This window comes from Vombatus ursinus, unplaced genomic scaffold (assembly GCF_900497805.2).
Source record: "Vombatus ursinus unplaced genomic scaffold, bare-nosed wombat genome assembly UNPS02012082.1, whole genome shotgun sequence".
NCBI classification, from domain to species: domain Eukaryota; kingdom Metazoa; phylum Chordata; class Mammalia; order Diprotodontia; family Vombatidae; genus Vombatus; species Vombatus ursinus.
In genome coordinates, this window is record NW_020951860.1 from 223,328 (window position 1) to 238,122 (window position 14,795).

Below are 14,795 nucleotides of genomic sequence, written 5' to 3' on the forward strand. Positions count from 1 at the left end.
GATCAAGGGCAAAGTTTTTAGGAACAGTGACTTTAAGGGATTGGGGAGATGAAAAAATCCATTAAAAAAACAGTGCTTATAAGGAAAGGAAGAAAACCAGAAGAATTTTATTTCATAGAGACAAAAAGAGGAGAAAGTATCTAATAATATCAGAAACCGCAGAAAGCTTGAGGATGAGGACCGAGGAAAAGTCTTTGGAATTGGCGTTTAGGAAATTATTGGTGCCCCACCTATGTGCAAAGCATACTGCTAGAGTCTGGGAATACAAAGATGAAAAATAGCATTTCTTTCCTTTAAGGAGTTTAGTTAAGAGAAAAATCTCAGTAGGATGGTGGGAATGAGACACAGATGGCAAAGGGTTGGGTGATGAGGAAGCAAAGGCATATACTGTTGTTGTTGTGCAGTTGTCTCAGTCATGCTCAACTCTTGGTGACCCCATTTGAGGTTTTCTTGGCAAAGATACTGGCGTGGTTTACCATTTCCTTCTCCAGCTTATTTCATAGATGAAGAACTGAGGCAAACAGGGTGAAGTGACTTGCTTAGGGTCACACAGCTAGTAAATATCTAAAGCCAGATTTGAACTCAGGGAGATGAATCTTCCTGACTACAGATCCAGCACTGGGTCACCTAGCTGCCTGTAGAGGCATATAGGAGGCCAAAATCATGAACTGACCCTATGCTGGAAGGTGCCACAGTGAGACTAACAGAAGAGAGATGTGGCTCCACTTACCTTGGACACTCTTCAAATTCAGTTAGAGTAAGGGGTTGAATAAGCAGCTGTTCTTTGGCCAACACTATCAATGTGGTACTGACGCAAGAGGTTTTCAGAGCAGACAGAAATCAACTTAGGCTAGAGTAATAACACCAATGATAGCAGTAGCTTACATTTATGCAGCAATTTATTGTATACAAACCTTTTCTTCATGGTAACCTTGTGAGGTAGGCAGTCAGGGAAGTCTTCTTGAAGGAGGTAGGGCTTTAGTTGGACCTTGAAGGACAGGTATGACCTGGGCAGACAGAAAAGTTTGCTTATTCTACAACATGAGTAAGTTCAGTTTGTGGGATAAAGAGAATATGGCCTACCTTGCAAAGAGGGATCGAATTGGAGGGAAGCAGAAAGATGGATAAGTAGGCTTAATAACCATCAAGAATAAGCACTATCACTAATAGCTAGCATCTACGTATGTCTTTAAGTCTTATAAAGCACTTTACGTATGTTATCTCATTTGATCAAAAACATAATCAAATAAACATACAAACTAAGAGAGAACATTTTACTTTTACATATATTTACTAAAGTAGAATTAATAAACTAATGATGCATTGTTTTTATGTCCACTTTCATGCTCTAGATTCCAAAGTCTGTCTTGGAATGTCATTCAATTTAATCCAACAATTATTAAGTTGTTGTTATTCATCCTTTATGCTCAAAGATGACCAACGACGTCACGAGGGTGATGTCTTGAATTGCCAGTGCATTGGATTTAAATGAGGCAGAGCTGTGCAAAGTCATCAGCCCCATTCTCTTCTCCAGAGTGATTAGAGTCCAGTGGCAAGACAAGAGTCAAGATGACTGGCAACTGCCCAGCAATCATTAAGTTCTATGGCACTTACTTATAAGGCACTCTGCTAAATGCTGGAGTGGTGAAGGCAAAGTCAAACAATCCCTGCTCTTGACATTCCCAGTTCAATTCACTTTCCTCATTTTACCTCCTCACCAGCAGGGAATGGGCATCCTCCCTATTTCCTTTCCAGCTCTGCTTCATGTTTTGTCTTCCTCTATTTAAAATGTAAGCTACTTGTGGGCAGGGACCATCTTGTTTGCTTGTATTTATATCCCTGGCACTTAAGTGGTTAATAAACATTTTATGTCTCAAGGAATTTATATTCTTCTCAGAATAAAATATGTTTATGTAGAAAAGTAAATTTAAGATAATTTGAGGAGGAGAAATAATTCACAACAATGGGGGGAACCAGGAAAAGGTTTAAACAGGAAGTGGTCCCAGAACTGAGACTTGAAGAAAGTATTGGATTCAAAGTTTGCATCAGCCCTATATTCAGGCCTCCATTTTTGCCCCAGAGCTTTCTCTGGTTTTCAGACCAGACGTGCCTCGACTTGCTAGTTCCTGCCTCCCATCTTTCCATGGCTGAACAAAGCCCATTCTGTATCCCAGATTACTATTCCATTCCCTCAACTCTACCCCAAAATGTCCCACTCCAGGTTTACCCACTCCTTCCATTGTGCTCCCTGAAATATGGCTGCTCTACAATTTGCAAACTTGTCTTCATCTTAAAATTTTTCTTTTCAATCTCTCCATCTTCTGGCTCTCACTGAGACCTAGCTCCCTCCTAATGACACTGCATCCCTGGGTACCACTTTCTACTACTGGTTACATTTTCATTCATACTCCCTACTAGCTGTGGTCATGGTGGGGAAGTCAGAATACCCCTTCCTCCCTCTATTCTCCCTCTATCACCAATACTCAGTAACTCTTCCTTTGAGGTTCACTCAATCCAGATTTATCATCTACTCAAAATTCTGGTAGCTGTTATCTATTGACCCCAAAGCTACTCTGCTTCCTTCCTCAATGACTTCAGTGACTGGCTCACAGTATTTCTCTCCATCCCAACTCCTGTTCTCACTTTTGGAGACTTCAACATACGTATTGATACTGCCTCAAACAATCTAACTTCCCAGTTTCTCAACTTACTCATTCCCCAACTTATTCCTCCACCCCACCCCCCTTAGCTATACACAGAGATGATCATACCTTTGATCTTGCTATCACCCACAAGTGATCCACTGTTCATGAACTCTGCAGTTTTTGCATATGTCCTCCCTTCTGTGGCTAAACTCTTTGAGAAAGCCATCCCTACTTGTTACATCCACTTTCTCTGCCAGTGATCTCTTAATTTCCAGATCTAATGGCCTTTTATCAATCTTCATTCTCCTTGACCTCTCTGCAGCCTTTGGCACTCACTACAGATAACTGTCTTCTGGACTCCCTCTCCTCTAGGTTTTCATGACACTGCTGGTTCTCCTCCTTCCCAAAGCTGGATCTTCCTCCAGTTCAATCCCACTTACTATGGGTGTACCCACAAGATTCTGTCCTCAGTCCTCATCTCTTTTCCCTCTATATTATCTCATTTGATGACCAAGGAGATTAATTTAGGGGTAGGGGGACATTGTAGTAGTCAAAACAAGAAGTAATCATGACCTGATTTAGGTTAGTAGTTGTATACCATTAGAGACAGCTAGGTGGTGAGAGGGATAGAGTGCTGGACCTAGACTCAGGAAGACTTGACAACTTAAAAAAATACATTTCAAATCCAACTTTGGGCACTTAACTAGCTGTGTCACCCTCAGCAAGTCATTTATGGTCTATTTGTCTGTTTCCTCAACTCAAAATGGGGATAGTAATAGCATTTCCCTCTGAGAGCTGTTGTGAGGATCAAATGAAATAAGATTTGTAAAGCACTTAGCACACTTCCTGGCACATAGTAGGTGCTTAATAAATGTTTGTTTTCTTTCTTCCTTCCTCGTATAAATGGACAGAAGGTGAGAGCAGAAGATGTTGTGAAGGTAGAATAAACATGACTCAGTCAGCAATTGTTAGTGATGTGGGGATGGTGGTGGTGGTGGTGGGGAATAGGAGGTATTTGAGGGGACAATTAAGTACAACTCTGAGGTTTCTAAGCTGTGTGACTGGAAAGATGAAATGAGCAGAAATGAGGAAATCTGGAGAAAAGATGGGTCTGGGGGAAGGATTTCACAAGTTCCATTTTGGAATATTGAGTTTGATATGGCTATGGTACATTTCGGTGGTGAGGTCCAAACAGACGAGTTTGGACTTAGGATAATATGATTTAGAGATAAAATAGACCTTAAAGATCAGCCAGTATCATGCCCTCATTTTACAGAGAGGGGACCTGAGGCCCTGAGAGGTGTGAGTTGACTTATCCTGAATCACAGAGGCAGTAAGTAGAAGAGGTCACAGTCAAAGCTATATATTTGGGGTCTGGATCCAGGCTCACCCCAGACACCCTCCTCCCTTAACCTAGGCAGAGACAGGGGATTTCCTGAGCACTGCTTTGGGAAGTTGCTATCAGGCTCCACGTTGTCATTCTAAGGAAACCCTCTTTTCCTGACACAATCTCCACAAAGAATCCAGGTACCACTCTGTGGTTTAGACTTTACTCCAGAAATGAAACATATTTTGGTGGCTACTGAATAAGCAATCCCCTTTCTGGAGGATCTATATTGCCCTAGTATCTCCTTGGCTTTGTTTTCCAAGTAGACTATTTTGTAGGAACTATGTGAACCCTCTTTTTTCTCCAAAGAGAATGCTGCACCGAGGAAATCTTTCCCCAGACAATTCATTCACTGAACTCTTGTATTCAGAAACTCTCAAATGGGGGTTACCTAATTTGAAGTACCTCTCAAAACTGATGCTGCAAGAAAATCATTCTTCCTCCCCTTGCTATGAGGCTAGATTCTGGGCACCTAGAAAAGACAGCTAAGTGGCACAGTGGATAGAACACCAGGCCTAGAGTCAGGAAGACCCATCTTCCTGAGTGCAAATCTGGCCTCATACTTACTAGCTATGTGACCTGGGCAAGTCACTTAACCCTGTTTGCCTCAGTTTCCTCTTGTATAAAATGAGCTAGAGAAGGAAATGGCAAACTGCTCTGGTATCTTTGCCAAGAAAATCTCAAATGAGGTCACAAAGAGTCGAACATGACTAACAACAAAGAATGCCTACAGCATTCCAAATCCCTTCTCTACATGAGAGACTCAAGTTTCATTACAGTGTCTTTCAACTCTCTTTTTCTGGCTGTATGCGAGTAGCACTGCCATGTGTCACCTATGAGTCACCAATACTGCTGGGGAAGGTTGGGAAGGGAGAAAGACGCTCCCCTCTCCCCCCCTTGGCTTCACTTTGGTCTGGAAGTCCAAGGAAGAGAGAGCCACCAGCCAGCAAAAACAAGAGGATCCAGTTGTTTTACAGCTCACTTTTGGGTTGCATATCATGGGGGAGGTCCCCCAAACCTTCTGTTGCCAAATAATCTTAGAGGTAGCTCCAGTTACTGGGAGCCAAATAGACAATAAATTCCCTTTGTTCTGTCAGCAAGGTGCCAGGGCATATGTCTATCAGCCCAGTGCAATGGTAGATTCTAGTAAACATTTATTGATTGAGTGATTGCTCTACATGAAGGAGTTACCTTCTAACAAAGGTCTACGCGCTGTGATCTCATCAAATTGATTAGCTTCTCCCCTTTCACCCTCCCATCCCCCATTTACATTAAGAAAGTCCCCTCTCCCCCAGAAAATCTCCCCCAAGGCCTGAAATGGCTATTGCCTGAAATGTCAGATTCAGGCATTTGACTTAGGGATCATCCCCTATTTAAATGTGATTACCCCCTGAGAAGGGTGGCATTATGGTGCGGTAGAAAGAGAACTGAATTTAGAGTCAGAAGACCTGATTAGCATTCCTGCTTTGCTATTTATTAGCAGTATTATATTGGGGAATATGTATATTCCCCTTCCCCTCTCTGGGCCTAGTTTTCTTATTGGTAAAATGGAGTCAGTTTCTTTACCTTTCTATCATAGACCCCTTTGATAGTCCGGTGAACTCTATAGACCCCTTTCTCAGAAGGATATTTTATTGCTTACATTTGTAATTGAAAGAAATGCTGAATTTTAGTTATGGTTAGTGAAAATAAAGATCTAGTTTTTTTCCTGTCCAAGTTAATAGATCCCCTGAAATCTCTATGGTCCCCTTTGAGGTTCATGGACCTAAGATTAAGCCTCCCTGAACCAGATGACCTCTAAAATCACCTCCACCTCTAACATTTTGTGATTCCAAAGACACATTTAAAACTTATCAGTTATTGACTTTTTAGTGGGAATGAGTGATCCTTTCCTAAAACAGGTGTTCATAAAGGGAGTAGGTGATAGCATAAAAACTGGGCTACTGAGGTTGCATAGGGACAAAAGTGGAGGTTGTAGGGCACTGAAGACAACCTTCACTTGCCATATAATTTTGTCTGAGGTTAAACCATCTTAGGGATGTTGCTGTATCCCTCCCCCCCCCCCAGCCCAACCCTTTCTCCTTAACCTTGTTTCCTTTGGACCCCAAAGGACCTCTTTCAAGGAATAATTTTTAGCCTTCCTTTTAAGGGTCCTGTAGACCCAAAGGACCTCTTCCCAGGGTTGACTCTTAGCTCTTCCTTTGAACTCTTAGCTTTCTCAGAGAAACAAGATTTAGCCTGGATTATACTGCTCCAGAAGGCAATCAGTCACTTGCCAAGTGGCCAGTGAGAGAACCAGCAATTTCCAAGATGAGGCCAGAAAGATGGACAGCAGCAATTGCTCAAAACCTAAGATGGTTCCTTTCCTTCCTATCTTCTATCTATAGCTTCCCACCCCCAGCTGACATCATGCAGGACATAACAGCCCTTAGAATCTGTACCCTTATAGGTGCTACCATTCCAAGAACTCTGCCTACTGTCATACCATCATGGGCATGTTTTTCCTACTGGGCTGAGACTGTTATATTTGCTTCCTGAAAGTCCTATTTGGCATTGCCTGACATTGTCAAAGTTCAGGCAAGACATTTCACCCCGATGATAACTTCTCACTGAATCTGGTACTCTGCATGGCTAGCCAGCCTCAGGGGGTAGGTACTTCTCTGGGTCCCCACATCTGACCAGGCCACACCAACCACTTTCTTTCTCTTTTGTGTTGTGTTGCAGATTGAAATGCTAGAACACAAATACGGAGGCCACTTGGTGTCCCGGCGAGCAGCTTGCACCATTCAGACAGCCTTCCGCCAATATCAGCTTAGCAAGAACTTCGAGAAGATACGCAACTCGCTGCTTGAGAGCCGACTCCCTCGGCGTATCTCCCTGCGCAAAGTGCGGGTCCCCAATCCAGAGACTTTTGCAGCAGAGAAGGCTCTGATGGAGGGCTACGGGCTGATGGGGCTGCCCCTGGTCCGCTCTCCATCCCTGCCGGCCACCATCACAGGCACACTCACGGAGCTTGAGGACTCCTTCACGGAGCAAGTCCAATCCCTGGCTAAGTCCATAGATGATGCTCTCAGCACCTGGAGTCTCAAGACTATGTGCTCCCTCCAGGAAGGGGGCTCCTACGAGATCCACGAGACCTTCCGTGCTGGAGGGATGGGGCCCCCGGGTCTGGAGACAGAACTGAAGGAGGAGGAAGCCGCAGAACTGAGCCTGGAGGAGGAGGAAGAGAGCAGTGGGTCAGGGGCTGGGCTGCCCAAAAGCAGAAGCACCCTCATGATGGCTTTCCGGGATGTCACAGTGCAGATTGCCAGTAAGAACATCTCTGTCTCCTCCTCCACAGCTGTTTCCGTGGCCAACTGCCTGGGAGGACAAGAGACTCAGGTTGGACTGGTCCCAGCAGCAAGCAAAGCAGAGGCAGAGGAGGCAGGGGGAGCCCAGGCTTTGGCCTCCCCTGTTGTGACTTCATCTGCTTCAACCGCTGGTCATACATGGACCGAAGTTGGGGCTGGCAGGGACATAAATACAAATGGGCAGGCAGCTGAGGGGGTGATGGGTGAGGAAGAGGAGGAAGAAGAGGAGGTAGGGAGGTCGATCAAAGGGGGGGAGATGGAGACTGGTGACAACTCAGAGCAACTGAGCAGCAGCAGCACCTCTACAAAATCTGCCAAGTCAAGCTCAGAGGTGTCAGCCTCAAAGGAGGCCCTGCAGGCTATGATACTGAGTCTGCCCAGATACCATTGTGAGAACCCAGCCAGCTGCAAATCCCCCACACTCTCCACTGACACCCTTCGAAAGAGGCTCTACCGCATCGGCCTCAACCTCTTCAACATGTGAGTCGTGGGGCCCTCTGCCTTCTTCCTTGCCCCCTTGCCAGGACCTGCCTAGCCCCTGGACTTTTCCTCCCCAGCTTAGATTGGGGCAGGGGAAGTAAGTAGGAGTGAGGGCTAGGAGCATAGAGTACAAAGGAGAAGAAAGAAGATATGGGGAGGGGCAGCTAGGTGGCGCGGTGAATAGAGCAACAGCCCTCAGGTCAGGAGGACTTGAATTCAAATCCGGCCTCAGACCAAACACTTGACACTTACTAGCTGTGTGACCCTGGGCAAGTCATTTAACCCCAATTGCCTGAAAAATAAAGATATAGGGAAAGAAAGCAAGGTATAGTGGAAAGGACACTACACTAGAAATCAAAGAACTGAGTTCAAGTTCTGGCACAGGCAAACTGTGTGATGATGGACCAGTCCCTTCACTTATATAGGACCTCTGTTTCCTTATGATGCTATAGCTCCTTCTAGCTTTAAAAGTTCATAATTATTTGAGAGGGAAGAATAGGAAGATGAGATAGTAGAGGAAGCGAGATGGAAGTGCTAGAAGAGAGATGGAGATGGGGGAAAGGGGGTGAAAATGATTACAAGTGACTAACGATGAAGCATGCTACCCACTTTATTTTTTTTGTTTGTTTTTTTGGCAATTGGGGTTAAGTGACTTGCCCAGGGTCACACAGCTAGTAAGTGTCAAGTGTTTGGTCTGAGGCCAGATTTGAACTCAGGTCCTCCTGACTTGAGGGCCGGTGCTCCATCCACTGTGCCACCTAGCTGTCCCCATGCTACCCACTTTAGATAAAGGTATGATACACTCAAGTTGCAGGAAAAAAAAATTTTTGTAAAGAAATTTTACAGAATTTGTTTTGATTGAATCTGCAGATTTGTTACAAAGGTTTTGATTTTTTTTTATTTTCTTTTTTTCTCAATGCAGGAGAGGGGAATTGGGAAGGAGGTAGGGGTTGGTTTAACAAAAACAAAAAAGAAAGAAAAGAGGGTCATAGAAATATATTTTCTAAATGTATAGAAGAGAAAAGAAGGAAGGCCAAGGAATCACAGATAAGTAGGATAGTTTTGAAAGTAATATGTTGAATTTTAATATATATTTTAAAGAAAAACTACTTGCATGTAATAGAGATTCATAGTTTCATGTATAAACTTTTCTTTCTGTTCTACCATGTATATGGAAGTACTTTTATCTGGTAGTTGTTAAGTTCTGAATTTTTTAAATGGGGGGAAAAGAGAGAAAAGTGAGGTGAGACATTTGGCATAGAAAGGAGAGACAGGATGAGTAAGATGACGTACAGGATGTGTGTTGGTGAGGAGGAATACAAGAAAGGAGTGAGAAATGGACTAAGGTGTGGGGGTGAGGAAATGGAAGAACATGAGTGGAAGAGAACGGGAATGGGGGGGGACATAGGGGAACAAATGTGCACAAATCTATTCCCTGGCCGGGAACATGCTAGAGTGGACAGCCACCATAATGCATGCATTTAGCTAATCAGAAAGCTTCACTTTCAAAGAGGTGGTAAATCACTTGGCTTTCCATTGTCAGGCATGACAAATGTGTTGATTTGTATTAATTACTTCTTTTTATAAGAGAATTATTTGGAAGGGTGGGGAGGGGAGTGGGCAGGGAGAGAGAATGAAATGATAGCAATGTTTTGGTGTTTTTTAAGCATCCACAAAACATTTATATGTATATTTTAAAAGTGGAACTGGAACCCAGAGGAAAGTTGAGTCTATCAGCAAGCACTTATTAAGCACTACTATGTACAAGCACCGTGCTAAGCACTGGGGATATAACAAAGGCAAAAACAGAGACTGCACTCAAGGAGCTTAATTTCTAATGGGGTAAAATAGCATGAAAATGATGAAGAAAACTGAGAAGCAGAAGTAAAGAAGGAGTGCATTTCAGGACAACTTGTGTGTGCCAAGAGACAGGGTACCAGGTGGGAGGAATAGCAAACAGATCAATTAGGGGGATCATAAAGGGAAACATAGGAGAAGACCAGGTTACGATGGGCTTTAAATGCCAAAGAGAGGATTTTATATTTTATCCTGGAAGTCGTAGTGAGTCCCTGGAGTTTACTGAAGAGGCCAGACCATTCTTAATCTGACAAGTTATTTTGCTTGTGCTTCTTTTAAAAAACAAAACAAAATAAAACCCCCTTTTCATTGAAACATAAAACTCTGTGGCCAGATATCTCCTCTTATACACAAAATCAGACACCTGTGCTAATCCTGGGCCCAGCCTCACACATATTTCTCTTCTCTCTGCTTCTCCCACACAGAATGATAGAAGCCTGATTTTGGACAACTTTCTAACAGGACCTCAGTTTCCTCATCTTCAATATAAAGGGATTGAAGTAGGTCTTAAAGGGTTAGATGGTAGAAGTCAAAGTAGCCAAGGTAGATGACTACCTCCTCCTCTTACCTTATTTTCCCTGCTGGGCTACCTTCTCTCTCTACCAAACTACCCTCTCTCCCAGTTTCCCCTTATTACAAGTCCTAGGAATAGCTGAGGAGGTAATTGCCTATTGAGATATAGGATCAGGAGAGATAGAAGTTGAGAGAGGAGGGAGGGGGTGCTGGTCAGAAGTGCTGAGGAAGAAGGAAGATCCTTTTAGAAACCTGCCCAGTTTCTGGAACGTTGTACAGGTTTTCTGATTGCTTTGTGGGAAGAGAGACAGGGAGATGACCCATACGTTTTTTCCATTTCTGTTTCCAAATTAAAATACTGAAGTCCAGAAAGGGGAGCAGAGATTGGTTTCAAAGCGAGTTAGCAAGAGGAGGTAACCCCATCTCTAGCTCTTACCCTATTCCTTTCTCCACAAACATTTTGTAACAAATATTCATAGTCAAGCAAAACAAATTCCCAAATCTAACTGTGTCTGAAAATATATCTCATTCTGCAATTTGAATCCATCATCTCTCTATCTGGAACTGAGTAGCATGCTTCACTGAATCATTGGGAGTCAAACTCAAGAAGCCTTATGCCTGTCCCTAGCCTGGCAGCTCCACTTCGTTGCCTCTCTTAGTGGAGTTGGAATCCCCTTTCCTCAATTCCTACTCCAGCATATATGGCCTTACAGTTTGGCTGAAAGAGAAATGTATCTTAAAGAGAAGGTTTTTTGGTGGGAGGAATGGTGTTTGAGGAGTTAGGTGAGAGAGGGAGGAGAGGTATAGAATATCAAGTTTTCTCAGAGATAGTAAAACAAGAGGAAGAAGCTGGTAGTCAGAGATGGTTGGGGTAATGAAGAATGGGCTCTGAATATTGAAGGGGAGTTTGTAGTAACCAGAAGGGGGCCCTGGCTATGAATGGGAAAGGGTGGGGGTGGCGGTGGGGTCACCAGGGCCAGAAGAATTTCATCCTAGAGTACTAAAAGAACTGGCAGATGGGATTGTTGAGCTGGGATCACCGCTGTTAGTGATCTTTGAAAGACTGGAGAATAGGAGAGGTGCAGAAGGCCAAATGTTACCTAACTTGAAAAAAAGGAGGGGGGGTGGTAAGCAAGTAGAGTCTGCAAACTACAGACTAATAAGCTTAACTTTAATTCCCTACAAATTCTCCAATGTATTCTTAATGGGATGTTAGGGAACATCCATAAAAAGAGGTAATGATCACAAAGCATAACTTCATCAAGAACAAGTCATCAATTATCATGCATTTATTAAGCACCAGCCATATACAAGGCATTGCATTAATAACTGGCATGCTAAATCCTGCCACACTAACCTCATTTCCTTTTTTAGACAGGGTTGCTAGATTTTTTCCTTTCCAACTCTTAAATTCTGTGATTTTGGGTAGGTTAGGGAAATACTATGGATTATCACTTTCTTTGATTTTAGTAAACTTTTGAAGTAATCGCTGATGCTATTTTTGTGGACAAGATGGAGAAATGAGTACAGGAGTGGAACCAGCTTTCAAGAGCTAATTGTTAAAATTTCAGTTTGAGCATTTACATAGGAAATTGGCAAATGCCACTACATGTTAGGGCTTGGTTTATTGTTTTATAGATTGCCTAGACTTTAAAAAGTAGTGGAGAAAATGTTAACAATGTACATTAAACTTAAAAATATGTCAGGGGCACTTTTTTCTGGAAAGCTGATTGTTAAACATTTACTGGCATACTCCTGGATGAGATCCAGACAATAGTATAGGTTCCATTTCAACTTGGAAGAAGATCTCTGGGACAGTACCCTAGGGACCTGTCTTTGACATTGTGCTGTTTAGTATTGTTGTCAATTACCTGACTAAAGTCAGTACATTGATGGCAAGGTTTGCAGGTGACATGGAGCTAAAATGGATAGCTTAACACATCGAATGTCTATCAGTTCCAAAGATAACTTTACAGATTAGAACATTGGGTCAAATCTAATATATTAAGTTTATAGTCACAAAAGCTAACGTGATCATGGACTACATTCAGAGAGACTGGAAGTAGAGGAAGTTCTTGTTTTGATAGGAGTTGGACAGAATGTCCTCTGAGATCAGATAGGAGAGAGCTTGTTGGATTTGGAAAGGACTGAAGATAGGTGGAGGACAGGTAACACTCTAGCTTACTGTTCCCCTGATCCCCTTCTCTATTTCCAGAAACCCAGACAAGGGCATCCAGTTCCTGATCTCCCGAGGCTTCATCCCCGACACTCCCATCGGTGTGGCTCATTTCCTCCTGCAGCGAAAGGGACTTAGCAGACAAATGATTGGAGAATTCCTGGGAAACAGCAAGAAGCAGTTCAACCGGGATGTGCTAGAGTGAGTGACTTACTTCATTACCCCTCATTAGACAGCTCAGCACCTCTGTTGTTGCTCTCCTCTGTTCTCCTCAATCACTTCCTTTTCCTTGTTCCCTTCCTCTCTCTGGTTTCTTTCTACCCTCCCTTTCTCCTTTTCCACAGACAGAGACAGTGGAAACAGTGGGGAATTTAGGTCAAAGTACCTGTTCTATAATTCTAGTTTTGCTGTTTAAGACCTGTATGACCTTGAATAAGACACTTAAACTCTCTGGGCCTCAGTTTCCTCATCTGTGATATGAGGGAATTGAACTAGATTCGGTTTATGATCCTATGATCTTCATGAAACTGAGGTCAAACATGGGAATACCTCAGTAGTAGTACCATGTCAGGAAAGAAGATGCTATGGGCAGACAATCCAGAATGAGAATCTTAGAGCTTTTTAATTTTTTTTTAACTTCCTAAAAGCCCAGTTCCTAGATACCTAAATAGCCTTAGGCAACTCTGTCATTCAATTTCTCTTTGTGTAAAATGGAGAGGATAATAAACACTCTGCTCCACCAACCCCTAAGGATAAAATGATAGGATCATAGACTTAAAGTTAGAGGCATCAAAGTTTTCACCTCTGACATGAAACAAAAGAAAAGGAGGCTGAATAATACAGTGGAAAGAGTTAGGAGGGCTGACTTCACTTTACATGCCCTAGGCAAGTCACTTCCACCTTTCTTGGTCTCACCTTTTTTATCTGTAAAAAGCAAGTGGGTAAGACTAAAAGATGTCCAAGCTCCCTTCTAACTCTTCAGTTTATGGACATACGGGAAAGGACTTTGGCGGGGAATAGGGACTCTTACATACCAAGGTTTCTTATAAACAGTTTTCAATTCTTCATGAGTAGATTCTTTATTCCTTGCCTTCTAGCTACCCTTCAGCTCACCATCAGTCAGTTTTGAGTCAGAACATAAAAACTGATTTTTATGTCAGCCAAAGCAAAGCATAATGGAGAAAAATGAGGACTAGATGACCTTTGAAGTCCTTTCTAGCTCTAATCCAATGGTGTTAAATCTTCCAACTACAAAGAATGTCATAAAATACATTCCAAAGTCAAATTTTTTAAAAAATAATAATAATGCCTGAGGGTCCAGTGCTCCCCTCTGATGACCATTGGAATGAATAATAGGATTTAGAATACTGTGGTATTTATCAAACACACACTCTCCCTTTCTGGTGGAGTGCAGTGGAAGAAAGTTTGGAAGAATGGAGACATTGTAAATATTCATCTTCGAATCTAATCTCAGACAGCCAGACTGGAAGTCCATACTAACTCTAGAGAATCTGGTGGTTAGAGGAGCCACTCCCAATAGGCTGAGTGGAGCTGAAATATTAGGGGCAATCTCAGGTTAAGGTAAGGAGAGAATCGGATGTAATCTGTCCACGGAGACCTTTCTTAGTTCTTCCAAATTATGTCTGGTCTTCACTCTCTTCTGGTTTTTTCATGAGTCACCTCTTTGCCATTCTTTCAGGCTCTTTCTTCTCTAGGTCACACTAAGTCTAGCCAGAAGTTAGCAGGACCATTTTCCTAATGGTCTTTGGAAGAATTCATATCTTTTATATTCTCATCATGCCCTGCCTGGTACATCTTTTTAGATTTCCATTTCTCTATCTGGCACCAATCTCTATTGAAATGCCCTATGATGCTTTATCTATAAAACACTGAGTGTCTTGGGGAAGACCAGACAGAGAAGTACCTTGTGTTTCTTTTTCTCCCTCCTTTCTTCTTCTCCCATTAATTCTCTTTTTCTTCAGTCCATGGCATTTATTGAAAGCTTTCACAGTGTGGAGCTCTATAGAAAGTGCTATGGGGACATTAAAAAAGGCATTAAATGATTACAAACTTCCTCTTTCCCCCCTTATTCTCTAACCTTTTATTTCCCTCTTGTTCCTTTCTGTCTTCTTCCTTTCTTCTATTTTTCTCTCCTTTCATTCTCCTGAGAGGAAAACCCAGGAGGAATAGGTAATAAAATGTATCACTCTCCAACCTTTTTTTCCTTTCTTTCTCTTCCCTAATATGACATCTTTGTGGTCTCTTGGTCTATTTCTGTCCCATTTACCCTTGCCTTTGACAGTTATGCTTGTCTTCTCCTCAGTTCTTTACCTATTTAGCATGTTGCCACTCCCACCCTCCATGCCCCACTGTGTTCCTTAGACTGT

General features: G+C 42.7%; 1 protein-coding gene across 3 annotated transcripts in view; it reads left to right on the plus strand.

The window, feature by feature from the left end:
* Positions 1-14,795, plus strand: part of IQSEC3 (IQ motif and Sec7 domain 3) — a 152,554-nt gene that overhangs the window by 92,259 nt on the left and 45,500 nt on the right. For 2 of the 3 annotated variants that reach the window (XM_027857357.1, XM_027857358.1), the window contains exons 1-2: positions 6,763-7,862; positions 12,448-12,609. In XM_027857357.1, coding sequence (XP_027713158.1) covers positions 6,763-7,862; positions 12,448-12,609 — 1,262 coding nt within the window. Of the gene's footprint in view, positions 1-6,756; positions 7,863-12,447; positions 12,610-14,795 lie in introns of those variants that run through there. The other variant, XM_027857356.1, reaches the window with a different exon arrangement.